At 40.2% G+C, this 22507-nt stretch overlaps 1 protein-coding gene across 1 annotated transcript in view; it reads left to right on the top strand.

Moving 5' to 3' along the window:
- Positions 1 to 22507, top strand: part of camk1da (calcium/calmodulin-dependent protein kinase 1Da) — a 69851-nt gene that overhangs the window by 14741 nt on the left and 32603 nt on the right. The window contains exon 2 of the mRNA XM_082511113.1: positions 18534 to 18665. Coding sequence (XP_082367239.1) covers positions 18534 to 18665 — 132 coding nt within the window. The remainder of the gene's footprint in view (positions 1 to 18533; positions 18666 to 22507) is intronic.

Genomic DNA, 22507 nt, shown 5'->3' with positions numbered 1-22507 from the left:
ACTCCTTCCACCATCTGCCAGTACTAGGAACAGAGCTTTTGATTTGAAAGTACAGCACTTGTCTTCCTGTTTTATTTTGTACAGCGATTCAGATCGGCCTTCCAGTCCAGCTCAGTGGCTCATTATGCAGAACACAGAGTAGAAGCTAATGGAATCTTCACATTCACGATTGCCATCACAGTCTTAATTAATTAATGGTAAACTGCAGCGGCGTTAAAGGTTTGTCCCAGAAGCACCTGACAGGATGCAGTGCTTCGAATGCATAATAAAATGATCAATCAGGCTGTGTGCGCCAGTGCCTTTGTCCTCTACACAAACATAAAGATCTGTGCTTTCCCTTATCTCTGGTCTGCTGCTGTGGTAGCACTGAGCAGGAGAATAGATTGCCCTGCTAGGATTGATTTTTTTAGGGCAGGAGGAGGGAAACTCCAAAAGAGGTCTGTTCCATTCAGTTCAGTGATGCACTCATGCGTAGTAATGTGTTGGGTTTTTTTCCGACCCTGGAAATCACCAGAGGATACCTTTGAATCATATTAGCAGACGGCTATTGAAATCTTGTCTCTGGAATCAAGATTGAGCTTAATGGCAGCCATCAGTCCAATCCTAAGGAGTAGATGAAAGTACTCATCAGCTCCACATGTCATCACAGGAGTGTAATACAAGCTTAACAGGGAAGTTGTGCACAATATACTACTGCTTTTGCTGCTTGTTGCTTCTGTAAGGACATACACGCACATCCAGGCCAACAAAAGATTAGTTGTTGTGCTGAAACAAGCCAACAATAAAAGAAGAGAACCAACAGGTCCAACAGGCAAGGCTTCAGGTTTGGTATTGTTCCACTGTAATTGTGCATAATATACCGGGATATTTATATCTTAGAGCAATTTTTGTTATAATTTGTAATATAAGGTGTAATTTAATTAGTTACTGTTCTTACTATCTTCAAACAACTTCAGAATTTTGATTTTGATGATTCTGATTTACTATTTGTTGCACCCTTGCACAACCTTTTCTTGCACTGAGATTTTGGCAATTTAAATTCTGACCAAGAAGCACAGTAGCACGCACAGCATTTTGTTTTGAAAGCATATTTCCACAAATGCAGGTGATACCATTAAGCTTTTTCACCAGCTGAAGCATTGCCAGTGCCTTGTAGCACTCACGAGTCCCAGACACTTTCACCCCTATCGTGCACTACTACAGAAATTGAAACGACACAGTGATATCACGAATGCAACACCCTACTGTGTTGTAAAAGGCACAATGCCAGTAAGCACAGTTGAATATGTCTGATTTAAGCGGCTGATTAAAGTAATTGACCCTCGTTACCGACTCCCTAGACATAAACATTTCCCTCAGTTACCCCCAGCTACCCAAAAGCTGTGGCTTACTTCACTATCACGTCGCATTTGAGGTCAATTTGCACATATGATCCATATAGAAAAGTCGACCCATATCCATATTTTTGTATACATTTGAAGGTTTCTCTAATTTTGCAGTAGTGTTGCTGTGGTAACACTTAGCCGTTGCCCATCAGATTGTAAAAGATCGCTGCCATTAATGGAAGCAGCACCGCAGGAGCTTTGCTGCTGGCCAGAACACACTCTATCTTCTGGACAGGTAATTTAGGGCAGACCATAGGTGCACACACACACACACACACACACACAACACAAGAAAATAACACACAAAAGCACAAACACAAAAGGGGCAGACTCACTCTGATATACATGACTCAGGTCTTGAAAACACACCGTGCCAACAAAATGTCAGCATATCACACACACCAAATTTTAATCCTGTGGAATTTCTGTGGAAAACATAAAACATACCAAAACTAATACGCATACCCACACACACACACATATTTAAATATTATTAAATGACTCACATACACATTGTGTTTTGGTAAGCGTTACACTTTACAGTGACACACACATACAGTACACACACACAGTCATCTTCACCTTGGAGGCTTTTTCTGTATTATAGCAGACCTATTTTCAGTCCCACTACTGTACGCAGATAAATGTGTGTGTGTGCATATGTGTGTGTATCTTGGTCGACTTGGGCCAGTTGCATTCATGTCGTCCTTGAGCAGAACACAATGTTGAATCTTGAAGTGTTAAAATGTCTCAAACTTCGAGAGACAGAGACATAATAATAATAATGGATACTTTATTGATCCCCATGGGGAAATTACTTGTTTTTCTCTGCATTTGACCCATTCACTCAGTGAAGCAGTGGGCAGCCCACTAAGCAGGCGCCCGGGGAGCAGTGTGTAGGGACGGTACCTTGCTCAGGGGTACCTCAGGGTAGCCGTTAAGTGGATTCGAACCGCCGACCTTCCGATCATGGGGTGACCACTTTACCTACTGAGCTATCCCTGCCCCCAAAGAGATGTTGTGCAACCGCTGAGGCAAGCACAAGCCTTTATAGGTTTGAGTCCTTTATCTGAAAGCCACTTTGGGCCTGGGCTTACATGTACATTAAATGCAGTCAGCCCTCTTAAACCGATGCGTGCTTTAAAAACCCACTGGGATGCAAACAGTATCGCAAGTGATGCCCACAGCAGTTCAAACTAATCAAAGAAAATGTTTGGATATTACCCCAATCAGTCTGGGAAAATGCTGTTTGTCTCTCACATTAGAGTGCTGTGAATGCAGATCTGTATTCTCAGCATCTCGATGTAAACTAGACCAAAGGGGAGTGTTCAGATGCTTAAATATGTATGAATGAATCAGTGTGTTAACATGCAGTTGAAGCTTCAGTAAGTCAGAATTTGAAAAGAGATCGCCCTTCTCCCACAGCTCTTCCCTGACTCTTCCCACCGGACGAACAACCAATGCAGAAATGTCAAAAGCTTCTCAAAGTGGCTACTTGACTTCCAGTTAAAATCCCTAACTTGGATTAAGAAGAATGTTCACAGTTATGGAACTCATCCGCTGGGATACTGGGCTGTAGGATGTGGCCACTTTAATTGACAGGTGCGCCAAAACAGGAAGCAAGGATTGTAAAAAAAATGTTGTTATATTTAAAAAAAACACCCACACACCTTAACTTACCATCAACCATCTTTCTGTAACTCCTACTGTTAATGAATAAAAATTCTCAGTGTAAAGCTGAAGATATAAAAAGAGATGGTGCTAAAAATATTCGACATACGTTTTAATTTATTAAAACAGCATCATTTGTGTTCAGCTGATAATATTATGGTTTGTTATATTTTTAAGTCACTGTATTGCCTGCTAGCTAGTAATCTGATTTACTGATTAGCTTACAAAACACGCATTTAACTTACTGGGAAAATTGTAATACACCTCTGCTGGTTGTGGAACTGGGCCTACAAATTGAGAATATAGGGTATATATACACACAAATATACATACATACATTATGATCATTATAATTGAAGAACTCAGGATCGTGCTCAGCAAACCTGCTGTCCTATAAAAACAAATGTTTTCTTTCTTCTATGCACAGTCTAGCTTGCATATGCATTAAAAAAGATTCTTTATTCAGCATTTGAATTTGGAGTAAAGCAACTACCACATCTTCTTAAGTAGATTTGCACTTTATACTACTTAACACAGCACCACTTAGTCTCGTTGGCTCAGTGTATCATAATCCTGGGGCAGGAATTGTACATGAAAATTCACTTAAAGGTGCCCATTTTTGTTAACAAATAGGTTAAAGCACTAGGTTAAAATCTGGTTTCTGCACTGACCTTTTTTAATCATTATGGAAACTCTTTTTTTTCCATTGTGAATTGGCAATGGAAGTAACGCAAGCTACGTCCCTGCTGTAAAACATCCATTTCTCGGTCATGTCCTCTACACTAAGCATGCTTCTAATCGGCTTTCACATAGACATAATGCCATTCCCCTCTTCCCCCCATGTTTCCTGTCTGTTTGTCAGCGACATCCTCCAATTAAGGCTAAATGAGAGGATTAATACCACTCAGCCTGCCGTTGTTAGCTTCATTTATTACAGAGACTGGAAAGGTACCAAAGGTAACCGATTCAACCTGGCAGCACCTTAAAACCAAACAGATGTCTCCTGCTTCACTCATCGACCCTGCATCATTCTGGGCTGACATCATTTTTAGGTTGCATCATCCGGGAAGACTTCAGGCCTAATAAAGGGCCGGCATTTCATGCATTTCACTGATGTGACAGTTCATTCCACTGACTGCAACCCGGAGGCCACCCTAAGCAACCCTCTGCTACCGATTACACTCTTCTTGTTGTGCTCGTGTGTGTGTGGGTAACTTGGGCGTTTGTGAAGTTAGCAGTGATTTACAATCTGTCGAACAGAGCCAGAATAAAGTTCACACAGTAACTATTATGCTGGAGCGCAATCATGTTGACACCTGTTCTGCAGCGTGTGACTGTGTCTGGGTGTGACGGCAGTATAGTTTGTGTGCTTGTAAAATAATACGGCAGAGCTGCTCAAGAATTTACATAGTTTATTCAGATTGATAAAAACAAGTATGAGCATGTGCGTGTTAGTAATGGCAACTGTGCTGCCTATTATTGCTGACATAAAAGGAGCACCTTTAAATATTTACGGTAGGCTTGTTGATAGTGATGTCATCATTAAATATCACACAAACGTAGGTAACCATTGGTGACAAAGACTGACTTGTTAATGACTGTGTTACATGTCTATAAAACTAGACAGCCACTGAGAAGGCATTGTTTCCTTTTTGTAATAACATTTTCATTCATAGTCTCCTTTACTATAAATGCACTTTTTAAGCTTTTTATTCAGGTAAAGCTCACTTTTACACTTCCAAATGCCACAATGTTGTCTGCAGAGGTTCCATTGTTTCATGATACAATGTACAATATGTGCACATATTAGAGACCTGTCCATTTGTTTAGAACTGTTGCGTTAATTAAGAAATCGTTTAGAGCGTAGTTAGATTAGATAACATAAGTCTAGGCGGTGACAGAGAGACTCCTGGAAGAACTAATCCTCCTCTATTAAACTCAAACAAGGTACATTCAGTGAATTGTCAGGCCGTGATGTACACCTGTCTGAACATGGTTGGATATCACTAGCCACCCACACACTTGGTAAATCATGTAATCATAATGAACTGTGACTGGAAGAGTGACTTCAGCTTAGGATAAATGAGATATAATAATAGGGTAGCACCTATACAGTGACGTTTCCTCACAGTGTGTAATAGATCAACTCTAACCTTAAGCATAGTCTGTATAGAAAAGATTTAACCATGTTGATGCCACTCAGTGGTTTGCCCATTCTTGGTGTTTTGCTGGAGCCAGAAGTGAACGTGTTTTTTTAGGGTGGAGTTATCAGCTAGCACTTGGTTAGCAAGTAGCGTATACGTAGGGCTAAGGGAGCAATTTGAGAAGATTTAGTGTTGTATTCACTGATTGTGGTGCTATCCTCCCACTATTACGAAGAAGCACACACAAAACAGCAGATCTGAGAAAGGGAGGCGGTACAGAGGAGAGAAAGACAGAGACTCTGGGGAATACATTTTCATTTCCAACATGAAGACATAGTACATGTACTGAATATATACCAGCTGGAGCGCTCCTCATCATGACCTCATTTACCCTGCTTTAATTAGTGGACATAAGCAGACATCGGCTGCACAGTTAAAATGGTTTTATATCATATTTTAATATGTTCTTGTTGTTGGTGCTTGGTTCATTTTTAATTGCTGCAAGGAAAACTGCTTTTATATGGTTAAAAGTGGATAATGAAACTGGTAGGCTAGATACATTACCAAGCTTATGGTTGTGTGATAAAACAATAAAATACATATCTGGACCAGGGAGTCCATAAATAGCTTCTCAGTCTTATTATTCATCATATACCTCGGTGAGGTAATGCCTGGCAGCTACAGCCCCTGTTTTCTGTAGCCACCTGTCACTCAAATCAGCCGCACCCTTAATCTCACATAACTTAACATAACAAGTCCTTAATACAGTTAAATCAGTGATGAGTCATATTGAAATTTTTGGGGTTGTCACGAAAGGGACAACTGAAAATGTCCTTTTCTCTGATGCAGTGAGCATCAAAACTGTTTATTCTACCAGGTTTTAAACATGATGTTCTAAAGCTGGACACCTATACAGCAATATAAAATCAATTGTCTTTTGCTGATAAAAAAAACAAAACATTAAAATGTAGGTCTTGTCTTTGTACTCATATCCCAGTCTATGGACTGGGTTAAAGTTGGGACATTTTTATAAAATGTAAGGTTGTATTAGTATGCACTCAGATACAAATGTTGGTGTGAATTACTTATGCTCCAATATGACCATTAAGGTGTGATTATATATATGTGAACACAGTATCCTTTGTAGTTTTGTATTTATAGTGTGCTGTGCTTTATGTAATTAAATGTTGTCAGTCTTGTTTGTGCATTGTGGACAATAATACAACACGCTGTATTGTACTGGATTGATGTCAAACTGTCCCTTTTACATAAATCAATAAATAAAAAAATGCCCATTTTTTATCTTTAGCCCTTTCTGGCATTGCAATTTTTTCAATGTCCTCTCTCTCTGTCTCTCGCTCTCTCTGTCCCTCCATATGTCTCGCTCTCAGCATGCACTGACTGCGAGGCTCTGCTGTTCTGCTAGCAGTGTTTGTGTTGCCGTCACTGCAGTCAGCCTTGTACCTTTTTTATTTGCCACATGGACGCTTTTGTGGGCATTTTATTTTTGATTTGCATGTTTTTATCAAAGACTATCAAGTAATTCTGAAATGTTATCTTTAGGAATGATCACATTATAGGCAACAATAAAAACCAAAGCCATGGTCTTACATGTTTACAATATACTGGTAATTGCCGATAGTCCTTGGATCCAACCGTTAACACCACGACACACCCGACACACAACTACGCCCAGCATTATAAAGTTGATATGAAAACATAACAGAAGCTGAACGGAGGACTGTCCCTCTCACCTACTTGTAAACTTGTTCCTTGTAGCGAACATAAACAGGGTATTCCACTTCCACATGTCTTATTGGATTATCTAAAGTCCGCACACTTCCTCGCGCACGAGTCTCAAAGCTGTTTCCATGGTGATTAATGTAAACATAATGGGAGTGTCCTGACATCCCAGTAGTGGTCCAGGCTGTTTCCATGGTAAATCCATGCCTCAGTAGCTGAGTTAGAGAGCGCTTGTTCATTACTGTTTGTCTGTGTCTCTTTCCTGTGCAGTCCTTCCACATTTCCACTGAATTACACACATACACATCTTATACTACTGTGTTGGTCTCTTCAATAAATTCATTTAATTAAGTTTTGTATCATGGATGTCATAATCAAACACTAACAGAATCAGCTTGTTAATAATATTCATGGATGTTATTCTGTTCATATTGGGGGGGTGGGGGTTACTATAAAGTACATGTAGAATAGATTAACCGATGAACCGCTGTGAGCACTGACAGCATGTTGCATGGTGATGACTGTGATACTCATCTTCTTTGATCACTGTGCAGGCTTGTAAAGTCTTGCATGTCAGAAGGGGTGACATGGATCTGATTAAAATCTTGGCCCCGTACTGTGTCAGATTATACTCTTTCACATTTTAGATCCGTTTTGTTCAAAGTGTAAATGAAAAGAAAGAAACATGAAAGCAGAGACATATCAGCAGCTCATCTGGTTCTAAGCAGAAACCAGGGGTAAAAAAGCAGTTTCATGTACATGTTTCTGAATGCAATGAGGGAAAGTGATATTGTTTTTGCTGTAGTTTGGTGGAAATCTTCATTGTTTTGCAGCAGATAGTTTCATTTCACATCACGTATTCCTTTGTCCAAATCAGCAAACATCAATTTAATTTGTTGGCTGAGCGCTTGTGTTTGTGCCATGCTAGCAGTTTGATACAACTGTATAGACAAAGAGCATCCCAGGGACATATATTTAAACTAAATACAGTTGCCAAGTTGGCCAACACTCAAGTCTTCAGCTTCATCTGAAGCAAGCGTCGATCTCAGCAGCGTGCACATTTCCTGAGGGCAAGATGATTCAGATAAGTGCTTTTTATGCCTGGTAACCTTACCAGCTGACCATTTTGTAGTTAAAGTACCGCTAGCTTTCGAAACTAAAATGTACCACACCAAGTAGACCTCTTCCAAATGGAGAGTTTTGTTGTGTTATGCTAAATATTATTGAATTCAGGTGAGTAACGCTGGACTGGGTAGACTGATTCATTTGGTATTATGGCATTTAACAGCAGTTTCTCAGTTAAACTCCCAGCAGTCCAATGAGAGCCACAGGCGGACCGACAATTAGCCAATTAGAAAATGTGTGGATCTACTAATGTTGTGAGTTAGTGTTGAGCATTGTTACACTGCGCTCTGAAACAGGGTAGTTTAAACGACTTGTTTGTTTGTTTTTGGCACACTCATGACATGGCTACTACACAGCAAATGGAGAAACACAATGAATATTTTGTATTTCACTCCATTCTTAAGACCCAGAGATTCATACAAATAACATAGGAGAGCCGAATTACCACTCAGCAGGAGCAGAAATCTCCATTTTGGCTTCCAGTTAATCCTGCTCTGGAGATATCAATGATGTCATAAACCGGCTGAACCAGTGAGAAAAACGGGCTAGAGCAAAACTGGCCGGAGAGTGGCAAGACTCCAGACTCCACCCCACACGGTTAGAGAAGATCTGCTCAACCCATCCTGGCTCAGAGGCTCAGAAAAACACAAAGCAGTGGTGTGCTATGACAACTGATCTGTTTTCATTAGCTGCTTGCTATAGATGCAGAGCTGAAGTAACCTCACAGGGTTCATGTGTTCCTGTGAATGTTGTCCTAATATTTGTCCTACAGAGTGTTGGATGCATGATCCATCTGTTGGTGGTGGAGTAGAGTGAATTATTCACACCCAAATTGACAGTGGGTTGGATTTACCCTGTCGGGGCAACTTCTTGTATCTAAGGATGGATTTTGGTCTTAATTGCGCAGAAGACTGTACAGGCATTTTCTTTCAGTGCGCTCTCTGTCTCTTGTCTTCATCTTCTTCTGTCAGAGCCACAGTGAGAATACAGACTATAATTGGCACTTAATTGCTGCCGTGGCAACAGTGCTATTTAAGCCTACGTGCTCTGCAACAAAGCCATATAGCGCGCACACACAAAACACAGGGAGGAAGACACATGGAAGGAGGTTCCTCAGCTCTCTTTCACTCCGAGTGTTTATGTCTTTAACATATGGTGACAAGCTAGGCTAGAGAAGTTTTGCTGAAAAAGCAAAAACAGGGGGTCTGTTGTATTCACCTGACTTGTTTTTCTGCTCCATTTCATTTAGACAACAGTCATAATAAAATCCTCATCTATCATGCACTACCTCCCGTTGCCATAGTGACTCAGATCAGCAGCCTTCTGCCTGTGGGTCAGAACCCCACACAAGGTCTTCTGATAAATTTGGTGGGATATTGCATGATGAAATGTTTGCACACTGTAATGCTGAAGTTACAGTTCTTTGTCTCGTTTGAATTTAAAACATAAAATAACTGATCAGCTAAGTTATATTGTGTAGCTGTTAATGTCCAGTTTTTTTCCCTTTTGTATCAAAAATTAAAATATTGCTTCTGTTAGGCCAGAGGAGCAAAGCAGAAAAAATGTGTCCACGTCTTTTGGGAAATTTCTGGTTGAAACTGCTTCAGGCTTCGTGAGGTCTTTTTATTCCATTATTCATGCTGAGACCTGATAGTCTGAGACAGAAGGTACACCATCACCAGTAAATGACAAATTGAACAGAGGACAACAGCAATATTAAAAAACTAAATAAATGAATAATCATCTGTGATGTAATTCCTTTGTCAATATTGTTGTAAAAAGAGTAATTTTAAATGTTCACATAAACTATTAATAGAAAAAAGTTAAATGTTGAATTCATTTCTGTTAAATTTCAAAACATATTGGGACATAGATGGTAAATGTACTGATTATTATATAGCACGTTTCTACTCTCCTAGAGTACTCAAAGCGCTGTATACAACATGCCACATTCACACCCATTCTCACAAGCACTGACTCTAAACTGAGTGCTTTTCTAACTACATTCAAAGACATTCACTGATGCATCTGATGGATGCATCGGAGAGCAACTTGGGGTTAGATTCTTGCCCAAGGATACTTGGCATGCAGACTGGAGGAGCCAGGGATCGAACCACCAACCTTCCGATCAGTAGGTGACCTGCTCTACCTCCTGAGCTACAACATATACGTATACAACATAAAAACAGTTCAATCTGTTCTTAAAGCTATGGATAATATTCTAATGACAGTTTCCACCTAAGATGCTTCCAATTAATTAAATAGACAGTTACATTAGTTTAACATGACAAACCCTTGATCAGAAGGAGACATAACTTACTGGAGGGTTATGTCTGGAAAGGCATCTGTTGTTGAGAACCCTGTGAAGAAGAAAAGAAAGATAAAAGCAGCTGAAAGATGTTCTGAAATTGTCAAGTAAAGAACTACATTCCACAGTTTAATTCAGTTCTGTTTGATTTTCATAGCACCAAATCACAACAATAGTCAACTCGAGGTGTAAAGTGTAAGTTAAAGACTGTACAATAATACAGAGAAAAGCCCAGCAATCAGGTGGTCCCCTATGAGCAAGCACTTGGCGACAGTGGGAAGGAAAAACTCCCTTTTAAGAGGAAGAAACCTCTGGCATAACCAAACTCAGGTTGGGACATCCATCTGGCACCAGCAGTCGAGGATGAGGCCGATACAAAGGAAGTGTCTCACTTTACGCTGACAGACACTTTACTTTTAAACTTTTCAAGCTACTGTAGCAGATATAGCAGCTGTTTAAAAAGCAAGTAGTTGGGGCCTTTGTTGTTACATGTTGTTAGGGTGTTGTTAGGCACATCATCGAATTCATCTCTGAGGTGATTTCTCCAGATTCCGGATAAAGACTTTGCCCCGGCTGCATTCACAGCCAGCATGTTTTTGTCTGAGCTCTGCAGATGCTATCTGAACTAGCTGTGAATGCAACTAAAAGCAACGCCAAGATTCTAAGAAGCAACAGAAAATAACAGAACGAGATTATTTTTGATGCTACAACCATTGCCAAAATGAACATCCGCCAAATATCTGCTAACCCCGCTGAACGTCTCTACTACCTTCCGGAATAGTTTGACTGTGTCAGAGTTTCACACATAACAAAACCTTTCACAGCAGACATATTTGCTGTTAAATAAATTTTATGCTGAAGACTTGCATTTGCATTAAGGCTTGCATGGTTGTTTGCTCCTAGGGCTGAAGGGCCAATAAGTTTAGTCTATGGTGAGTCATTACACTACTCCACCTAGAATATTAGTCAGAATTTACTACACAAAATGAACACGTAATGGGTCTTCACTCAAGTTGTGCTCAAGCTCAAAGACAAGTAATACCTTATTGCTAATCAATGCAGTTCTGAAACAAAAGACATTATAGTCATTTGGATAGGCAAAGTATCCAGCTAGGCCTGCTAGATTTATTGACCTGCCAGTCCCTTTGAGTGGTGAGCCAAAATACAGTGATATACAAACTTTCCCTTCCTTTGGATTGAAGTACTTCTGCCTAAATTAATGAAATACGACAAAACAAAGCCAACTGTCACTGTGTCAAACCCAAAGTGAGATCACATCCTGTTGTTGCCCCTTCCCCATCCTCTTTCTCCTGGTTCATTGAACCTGCATAAACAGTGACAAAATCATGAGGTGGAATCCCAGTGAGCCAAAGCGACTTTGCCGGCTGGCCAGCAGTGAATTTTACTTCAGGTGAAATATTTGCCCTGAACAGACAAATGGCTTCTTTCCCAAACTCCACCAGTCCAGACGTCCTATGTGCCAACCACATTTTATCGACCAGTTTCTCCTATTGTCTAATCTTTTTTATCCACTCTGGGTTTCCTTCTTTTTCTCATTTGCATGTCATGAGCTTCCTCTATGTGGTAATCTTTTTTTTTCTTTTTTTTCTTTTTTGAATGGCCACCAAGACAGTGAGACATAATTCAAGCAGATTACTTTGTATTCAAACCACATGCAAATAATGGTGCATGCGTTTGTGCTCTGCCGGTGATGACGTTAGTTTCGTGCCGTATAATTGTCCTTGTCCATGCTCTGTCATTATCAGGCCTTCTGTTATGTGTGTGTGTATTAGTCAATTCAGAGGCAACCACTTCTGCTTTGATTAAACTGCTAATTATTGATCGGGCAAGCACCGACCTCCATAGCTGACATTATCCTGCTCTGTGTGTGTGTGTGTGTGTGTGTGTGTGTGTGTGTGTGTGTGTGTGTGTGTGTGTGTGTGTGCGAGAGAGAGAGAGACACACACAGACAGAGTAAGAGAGTATGAATGAGAGCTTACAGCTTCTTTCCCAGCTGCTTTTTGTTGTAACACTTCCTCTCATTCAACTGCACTTGTAATTTCTTGGATAAATGTTTATTGAGCCTGTAGTTTTCATTTTGACAAACAGGACTGCTCACATTCAGGAGCATTTCGACTTCAGATAGAAGAAGAATAAAATCTGTAAAACTGAGATTGTATTCCAGAGATACAGCATTGGTATAATAATATAATGAGGGAAGAGAAGCTTTGGAGCAATGAGGACTTGAGATGAGTGCAGGCAGTGGAGATATTGTCATGAGAAGAAGTTTGTGTTTTCCCCTAATCTCCGAGGGATGTGTTGACAGTTTTCACAAATGAATTCATTGTCATTAATTATCATTAGTGACATTTTAGATTGTCAGAGTTGTTGCAAGTCTGCTGTACCTTACCTTGTTGAGAATCATGCCAAATAAACCACAAAAAAAGCTGAGCTGTGTTTATTTTATCAAATGCGGAGTTTATAACCACAATTCCAAGAAGTTAAAATGGTTTGTGAAATGTAAATAAAAAAGCATCCCAACTTTTTTGGATTTGGTGTTGTAGTTTTTTTTTGGCTGGGGGGACAAAAACCCATTGGGTTGCAAAGTCCGGTTTTTGGAGCTTTGACTTTTTGATACTTGACCAGACTAGTAAGGATGAGATCCGACTTAAAGCCCATAAACACTGACTAATATTTGCACACCCGACTTTAGCCAATTTACAAAAGGGACACCATGTTGTATTCAGTAAGTCTTGAAACTTGAGACCATAAACTCATCAGTGTGGGGCAGCTGGGGGCCATTTTATGTCTTTTTGGAGCCACAAAAGTCACCCCCTACTGGTGATTAGAAAGAATGCAGGTCCAAGGAATTTGCACATTGGATTTGCTTTTCAAACTCGGTAGCTACACCCATTTTTATACCTTCTGAGTAAAGAGCAGACAGTTAGTTAGAACATGGGAAATGTTAAATGACTGAAGTTAGCAAAAACAACCTCCAGTCCCTCTGTGACCTGTAGTGACTCTACAGGGTAACTGAAAAGAATTTGGTTAACTTAGCCTTTTGCTTTGATCATGTCATCCATTTGTTTCACTGTCCCCTCCCTATCTGTGTAAATGTCATACGTTTTCAGTGGAGCTGGGTCAGCTCACCTTCCCAGACTGACTTTCTGTGTCTATAAGTGACCAATATGGCATTACACCCATAAACACACCAGTACAGCAAACTTTTGCAGTGGACGTGGAAGGATTTCCTCAACAAAACATTGGAAACACAATCTAGGACATCCAATTGGTTCACAAGCTATAATGAGCCAACCATTCTTCTGAACATGCTGAACATTATACCTGCAAAGCAGCTACAATGATGAGCATCACCATTGTCAGCACATTCTCTGTTTCACTCAAACCCCAACCTGGTGTTGCTGGTTCATTGGAATCTGATCAGGTTTCTCTTGTAATAATAGTTTTCTTTCTCTGTGCATTATTGTTTTCATAATAGCTGAGAGAACAGCCTTAAAGAGACTGAAACCCACACCTAATGTTTGCCAGTGCCGTTTCAGACATTTGAAACCATCGAAATTTTCCAACCCCGCTGCGGGACCTGGAAATAGTGTCCCCAACACCAAAAAGAAAGACACCAGTGGAAATCTGAGATCTGTTTATAGCAGTTTTACTAGGTGCTTTTAGCAAAACATGGATGAATGTGATGACTGAACAACTTTAGATCAGTGTATTTTCAGCCTGACATTGACAAACACTGATGGCTCCTGTCAGTTTAAATGAGACACTCTTTCACCTTGTCAGCTTGTCCTAGCAGCCCCCCCCCCACACACACACACACACACACACGCACACATCTATCATACACTCTGTGTGTGTGGGTTGAGGTGCACATGTGTGCACGTGAGACAGACTGTTTCCCTGTTGGATATGTGATCTAGTGGAGAAACATACCCATGCACACACCATTGCTGCCAATACATTTCCCGCTCAGTGCACTGAAGGAAGCAGGGGAGCTCGACTGACACAATTACACAAGTTCCTGCAGGAGGAAATGCAATTATTGTTGCCGCAGGTAACAGCAAACTGGGGACTACCTGCTAGTCAAGCCCTGGGATAAACAGATGTACAAACACAGCCCATCGTGTGAGCTCAGCTGCCAGATGTTAGACAGGTTCCCCTTCCTCCAGTCAATGAACCCCACATATCCCTTAGTGTGTGAATGAATTTAGAGTTGACGAAATGTGAAGTGGACCATGCTGATTTCCTGCTGTTGTTGGTAGTGGTGTGTGTGGAACTGCATGGAACTACAGTGATGAGGTCCATTCTGCCTCCAGTCACATTTTCAGCTCTCTCTTCTGACCTTTCTCCTGCAGTTCAGCTTAATTTTGATTTTGCAAAATAATCATCAAGAACAAATACAGCATGCACATGTGTTTCTGCCTGTAAAAACAAAATGTGATCATTCAACTGTTCACGTTAGTGTAGTAGGTTATCGGTTGCCATGAAAGCATTGATGGCTTATCAGTTTGGTTGATCTAGAAAGTGAGAGGCATAGTAGGAATAAAGATTCGGCTTTTCTGGCTTAGCTAGAAAAGTTTGATTTAGAGAACAAATTTGCCATGGAGTGATAATAAAATGACATAGTCTGTATATGAAAGAAGGCCACAGTGTTACCCATTGTTCATGAACTACCATTTTAAAACCTTAAATTTAGGAGTCTTGTTTCTTCAACCAAGACATGACCAGATTTGGATCACAGAGTAGGAGTTGTTAGCTAGCTAAACAACCATGCTGGATGATTTACTACTATATAAAACGGGATCTTTACTCAAATGTATCAAATGGTTTGCATTCTCAAGAAATATGGCCGGGTTGTGATAAGGTTTATTTTTAATTTTAATAATTTTATTTCATGATCATTTCAGTGTTTAATGTAATAAATACATAAATAAAGTTATAGAACTGTAGACTACAAAACTAAAACAATGAGAAAAGAGCAGTTTTGGGTGGTAGATCTCTGTTTCCATGACATATAAGTGGCCCCTTAATGACACAATCCTCTGATTCATTGTTACTATAAAAATGTTGAATACACAAGCTTTAATGGTTGGCAGCATTAGAAAGATTATCAGTGTGAGAGAAAATTAAAGCCAACAATTATCATAGAATGGGAGCACCTGGCTTGTTTAGCTGAAAGTCCCGTATCATTTTACAACCTATAGTTTTGATGCGGCTAATGCGCTCTTGTTTATTTGTGATTTTGATATTAGCCATTATTATGGGATTATAACAAAGGAATGTTAAGTGCAGGTTAATGCTCTTACTCAAACAAGCCTGGCAGTGCGTGAGAGTGGCCTTAACAGTGTATATATACGTGTCTCTTTGTGGTTTTATGCTGCACTGGATGTTCATTCATGTATAGCTCTCTTTGAGGGTTGTGGATGAAAGGCTCTAAGCACTTCTGACTGAATGAAGCAACAATACAAACATCACGGCCTGCTTGTTTTTGTCTGGCTTTGACGTCACCAAAACCCACAATCGCCATTATCAGTGCAAGCAGGTCTCTCTTTTGTTCACATAGTCAACTGAGAATCGGTAGTCAGACAGATCATCATTTTTTATCACTTTGATCAGTTGTTGCAGTAAAATATGTTCGAAGCATGAGATGACAGACAGAAAGGATGAGATAAGGGAGAGAGAGGAGGAGGAAGTACAAGTGAGAAGAAACATGATTCCCACTGAGAGGCATGAGAAAAAACACCAAGCCCCAGCGACTGCAGGAAAGATGGTGACAAACCGTTTTTCTCTGCACTCAAGTTTGTGGCTGATGGACAGCTTGTTGAATGCGCTTCGGGGAGCCCAAGGGATTTCTGTATGTTGCCACAAACATATTGATGCAGAAGGAAGCCCGTTCACAACATCCTCTTGCACTCTCAGTGATGCTTAAAACCCAGAAATACTCAGCAAAATACATATGGATTAAAAAACGGGGATGCTGTAATAACGGTTTAATGTGGTGTTTGACGGTATGAAAACAAACCCAAGGTGGAAGTAATTTTTTAGCCATTGTAAAGATGAAGAAAAAATGCTTTTATTGTGAAAAGCCTCTTGAAAGCGCTGAGTTTTGATCCATGTAAACTTAAAAGCCCTTTAACATCAGCAAATTTGTGTAAATATTTTGTTCATTAATTCAGCCGTTTACATATTTAGTTTAGAATGGGTCCTTTATTGAATTCCACACGTCGTGACACTTGCTCAGATTTGGAGTTTAATTTTTCGCTGTAGAAAGAAGTTTCAGTGTACAGTGGACGCTAATGTTTTTGTCACTTTTTAAGGAATCAAACTCAAAGTAATGTCAGTACTTCCCAGCTTTTATCGCTGCATGGCCATACTCTGTCCCGCACTCCATATTAGCCATTGTTGATCAACACACCTTTGTTGCTGCCACGGACGTCGCACACTCGTACGTCAGTGTCATGAGACACTCTCACAAACAAAATCACGGTTTAGTAGCGCAGCATGCTTACGGGAAAGTAACAGTAATCTAATTACTTGTTTTGCAGTAGTAATCTCTTACTTTACTCATTACTTGAAAAAGTAATCAGATTACAGTAAAGCATTACTTGTAACGCATTACTGCCCATCTCTGATCATATTTACAAACAGAACGAGATCAGTCAGATTGCAACTCCCTGGGTAGGGCAAATGATATATGATATATTACTCGATAGGGTTTCTTGAAGGTAAACTGTAAAACTGTGATTGCTCACCTGTCCAAGTTTGAGAAAAATACACATTGCAATCTACTCTTTCATTACTTTGTCATGAGTGCTCCTTCCTCAGTGTCAGGGCTAATTAGTAGTTAGGAATAAGTAATGAAGTCATGTTGTAAACTGCAGCAAAATAGCTCAATAACAGCTTCTTTTGATACTTTGTCAAGGGCGCGAAAGGCTACACAGGGTCCTTTTTTTCATCAAGGAGGGGCTTTGAGGGGCCTTGCAGGGTTTCCGAGGCTTCATCTTACTTGGCACACGATTTGTTTGGGCAGCATGAAAGCATTAGATGGAACGTCGCCAACAAGCCAATGTTATATAAATTTAGGGCCTTGGATGCAAAGTTTTGCTAAGGATTCGATTTCGGAAGGGTAAAAGAAGTTGTGACTAGGGATCTTGCACATGAGGATGTGGAATTAAAAGTTCAGATAAATAGCACGGATCATAAAGTGCCTTAAGAGAGCTTATCCTCCTAAATTCAATACAGCTGCGCTTTTAGAAGACTTCATAAAGTTCGGATTTGTGTCAGCTGCAGGTAGTCAGAATGTTGGACAGTAAGAGGAGGAGGTTAGAGATGAGATAAAGACATGCATTCTTATCTCTTCTCCCCTTGTTTACTCTAATGCGCCTGTGAAGCTGAGGGCAGATCGACTCAGGAGTCAACACCCGGTTCAGGCAGATTAACTCGCAATAAGCTCATCTTCATTCATCACGCTGCTCGTCTTCGTGACGCACGCACACATGCACAAATGCCCACTTACACACACACACACACGCTCGTTCAAGGACTGGAAGATGGATCTGGATTGAATCCTCCAATTGGCTAATTCCAGTTTCATGACTATTACTGAGGATCGTCTGTGTGTATAAAATGAGACACAAAACTTTTAAATTATTTTTCGTTCGCTCTGAGCTAATAAAAAAAATAAAATGCCAGTGCTCTCACGTTACACTTGGCAGATCCAATCTCATTGTAATTTTCCGCCTGTTAATATCAGACTTTACCTGCTGCACATGGAATCTTAAAGGAAAACTAGCTGAATTCACTTATTTTTAAATCTTTTTGCTTTTTTGTAAAGTACTGTTTTTATTGGATGGACACACAGTTTGCTCATTATTATATAAAATAAAGCAGACAGAAGATTCCAAAATTGATTTCAAGCGGAAGTGCTAACTGGAGTATATTTTTGATAAACATTAAAACTTTGTACTCAAATACGTAATCTATGTTTTTTCATGCTTGTCTTTGTAAGAGATACATAAGAAATATTCAGATACATTTTGTCTGACACTGAAATTATTGACCTTTTTTTCAGTCTTTTATATATATTTAAATGTACAAGTCTGCTCGTGACTCACATGAGTTTGCATGTGTTCACAGAGGGGCGTTTTCAGAGGTGGTCTTGGCCCAGGAGAAGCTGACCAGCCGTATGTTTGCAGTGAAATGCATCCCTAAGAAGGCTCTGAAGGGGAAGGAGAGCAGCATCGAGAATGAGATTGCCGTGCTGAGGAAGTGAGTGCTGTGACACGAGAACACAAACATAAGTCTACTAATTCCTGGTTACCGGGGCAACTGTGCATCTCTGATGCATCATACCCCACCAAGCCCCCCCCCCAGGTCACGATCCACAGCCTGCCTACCCTAATACAAACAATATTCAGGACTGAAAATTCTGTCAGTGTAGCAGCTGCAAAACATTAACGTCAAGAGTTAGGCTAAGAACACTGTTTGTTATACGGCGTTTCTTGTTGGTGTTTAAAGTACATGTTAGATTCAACTTTACAATGTCACACAAGAGCCGAACAAACACTTTTGTGCTTAAGTAACAGAATTTAGAATTTTGCTTAAAGGTCTGAATGGACAGCAAAGTCATTTAAGTAGCAAGTCTCTGCAATCAGCAGGAACATTGTCTCTGCCCAGATACTTGAGCAGTTATTTTGAAGTCATCAAATCGGTTTAAAATCACTTCAAATCTTTGTTGACTTTGCCCCAAAATAAGGTTTCAGTATTTTTATATTTTTTCCCCATGCCAGTTATACAAATACACACAAAATGACGTGATAATGACGTTTTCAATCACTGATACAATATTATCACAATACTTCACTCACAAAGTGATATTATTGTGAATTTTGCATTATACTTAGTATTGCGGTAGTAAGTTATTTCTACCAACCCGTCACTAAAAGACGCCATAAATGTTGACATAAGGCAAAGTCGGTCTGCAATTGAGTGGGGTCAAGTTGCCAATTGCATCCAGTCTGTTTCTGATATGACAGCAATTAATTAAAATAAATTGTTGAAAAACATATGTGTATGTGTCTGCATGGACAGAAATTTTCATTTTACTATTACCTTTCGCTCAGCAGCCTTCCTGTTCTGTCATCATCATCATCATTTATTTATATAGCACTTTAAAAACACACCTGGTGGACCAAAGTGCTGTACAATACAAATATAAATATAATAATAGATAGCAGAAACCAGACATAGCAATAAAATTTAAGAAAGGGAAGTTACCCACAGAGTTAAAAGCCAGGGAATAAAAATAGGTTTTTAATAAGGACTTAAAAACTGGCACTGATGAAGCCTGTCTAATATGGAGAGGAAGGTTATTCCAAAGCATCTGCGCTGCAACAGAGAACGCTCGGTCTCCTCTAAGTTTCAGTCGTGACTTTGGGACTGAAAGCAACAAATGCTCAGCTGACTGAAGGGAATGAATGGGGACATGGGGCTTCAACAAGTCAGACAAATAAACAGGTGCCAGACCATTTAGAGATTTAAAAACCAATAAAAGGACTTTAAAACGGATCCTAAATTCAATTGGAAGCCAGTGTAGAGAGGCCAAAATCGGAGTGATGTGGTCAAATTTCCTTCTGCCAGTTAAAAATCATGCCGCAGTTAAAAATCGTGCCGCAGCAACCCTATTAAAAGAGAATTGCAATAATCTAAACGTGAAGTAATAAAGGCACGAATAACACTTTCCAAGTCACTCTTGAAAAGAAAGGGCTTAACCTTCGTTAAACGTCTGAGGTGATAGAATGCTGATTTTACCCCCCCGTTTATGTGGTCATCAAAGGTAGGTGAAGATGACCAGCTGTATGTTTGCGATCGAACTCTTTAGTTGGGAAGTCAAAGCTGCAAGATCAACATCTGGAGCATGAGAAAAACGATTTGGGCCAAATAAAATCACTTCTGTCTTCCGATCATTAAAATTTAAAAAGTTTTTTGCCATCCATGCTTTAACATCACTAAGGCAGTCAAGCAGAGGTTGACTTGGGAGACTATCAGAATGACTAAAAGGTAAATAAAGCTGGCAGTCATCTGCATATAGATGGAATGACACTTTATGTTTTCGGAAAATCGCGCCAAGAGGCAAAAGGTACAGTGAAAACAATAATGGCCCAAGATGTCTGTGAAGGTTCTCAGTCATCCCCTATGTAGCCGGTGTATCAGAGAAACTCAGGAGATTTTAAAGGATAAAGGTCACTCTTTCGAGGATGCCAACGTTCACATTTTGGACAGAGAGGACAGATGGTTTGAAAGAGGAGTGAAAGAAGCCATTTACGTCCACTGTGAGTGACCATCTTTGAACAGAGGTGGTGGTTTACGACACCAACTGTCTGCCATCTATAATCCAGTTTTGAGATCCCTTCCCAGACGCCTTAACGCCCACACACGTCCTGGGCCATCTGACCTCAGGAAATCACATGATAGGGTAGGGCCAGGTTTCACAAGGAGCTCACCCGAAACCCTGGCTGATTGTGACCCACACCCGCTTTCACACCTTGGCTCATGTGATTAGGTAGAGGATCATCAGGGGGTCCTTTGTCCCTCTTTGGGGGGAAACTCCCACTGGGTTTAAATCTGGGGTCTCTCAGTGACTCTCCACCATTTGACCCTTAGAACTGAAGGAGCTTCTCGGATGAGAGGTGAAACGTCTTCAAGCAACTCAAAGAAATCCAGATGCTTTTCTTTCCAAGCTCCTTAGACCAATAATGGCCCAAGAATAGGTCCCTGTGGCACACCCCAAAGCAGAGGGGCCACAGAGGATGAAGCCCACCCCAACTTAACACAAAAGGTCCTATTTGAAAGATAGGACTTTAACCACAAAAGTGCCGAACCAGAAATTCCCACACAGTGCTGTAAGCGGGAGATCAGCAAATCGTGATCCACTGTTTCGAATGCAGCGGTCATGTCCAACAGGACCAGCACTGCATATTTACCACAGTCTGTCGCTATCAGAATGTCATTCATAACTTTTACGAGGGCTGTCTCCGTACCGTGAAATGGCTTATAGCCGGACTGAAAGATTTCTGACAATTGAGAGTCATTCAAATAGTCCATCAACTGAGTATAAACATTCCTTTCCAGAATCTTACTAAGAAAGGGAAGCTTAGAGATGGGTCTAAAATTTGATATGACTGAACTGTCTAAGCCTGGTTTCTTAAGTAAATGTATGACTGCATGCTTAAACTCCTTAGGTACTTGACCAGACAAAAGACTAGTATTAATAATAGATCTATAGGAATATACCCAGAATACAACCAGTTGGCAGCCGTGGCCCTTCGAGCTCTGTTCATTGAAGACTTATTCAGACTCATTGCAGCTTGTTAGAGTATAGAAGTGCTTTATAAGAACCAGTCCATTTATTATTAGAGTAAAAAGCACTATATAAAAACCAATCCATTTACCATTTATGGGAATTAGTTATACATGCACTGACCTCAGTGTTTAAAACTTACTGAGCATTCACTACAACAGTATATGTCAGAAAATGAGGAAAAGCTCAAAAAGAAATGTGTGCTTCCCATTGCAAACTGTTAAAATAATCATTTCAAATGACATGGTTCTTTCAGCTGCTCACTTATTTCCCTAAGGGGTTGCTACAGAAGATGGATCCACATGTTGATTTAATACAGATTTTATAACGGATCCCCTTCCTAAAGCAACCCTCCTCGTCTGGGCTTGACACCAACACTAAGAGCATGCTGGTTTGTGACCGCCTTCGGCTGGCTTTGTTTCACCGCCTGGTCTCAAATCACAGATCTTACACATTAAAGGTGAATGTTTTTAAGCACTACATCACAGAGACACCAAAGTTATCATTTCAAATGATCAAGAAAGAGAAGTCTTCGTCTGTTTCACCCTACAGACAAACAAGTGATCTTACAGTTACACAGAAAAATCAAAGTGCTGCAGCAATTATTATGCCATTAAATGCAATAACTTTGGTAATTTGGTTTCACTGTTAACATTAGAGAAAATGCAAATTGGATCCACGAGGGAGAGAGCAGACATCCATTTAGACAAATGAGCGTAATTTCAGTGCATGTTAGAGAGCATCAGTGAGC

Source organism: Aulonocara stuartgranti, assembly GCF_965226115.1.
Source record: "Aulonocara stuartgranti genome assembly, chromosome: 17".
NCBI lineage: Eukaryota > Metazoa > Chordata > Actinopteri > Cichliformes > Cichlidae > Aulonocara > Aulonocara stuartgranti.
The sequence above is the reverse complement of the archived record's forward strand: the minus strand, read 5'-3'. Positions and strand labels throughout refer to the sequence as shown.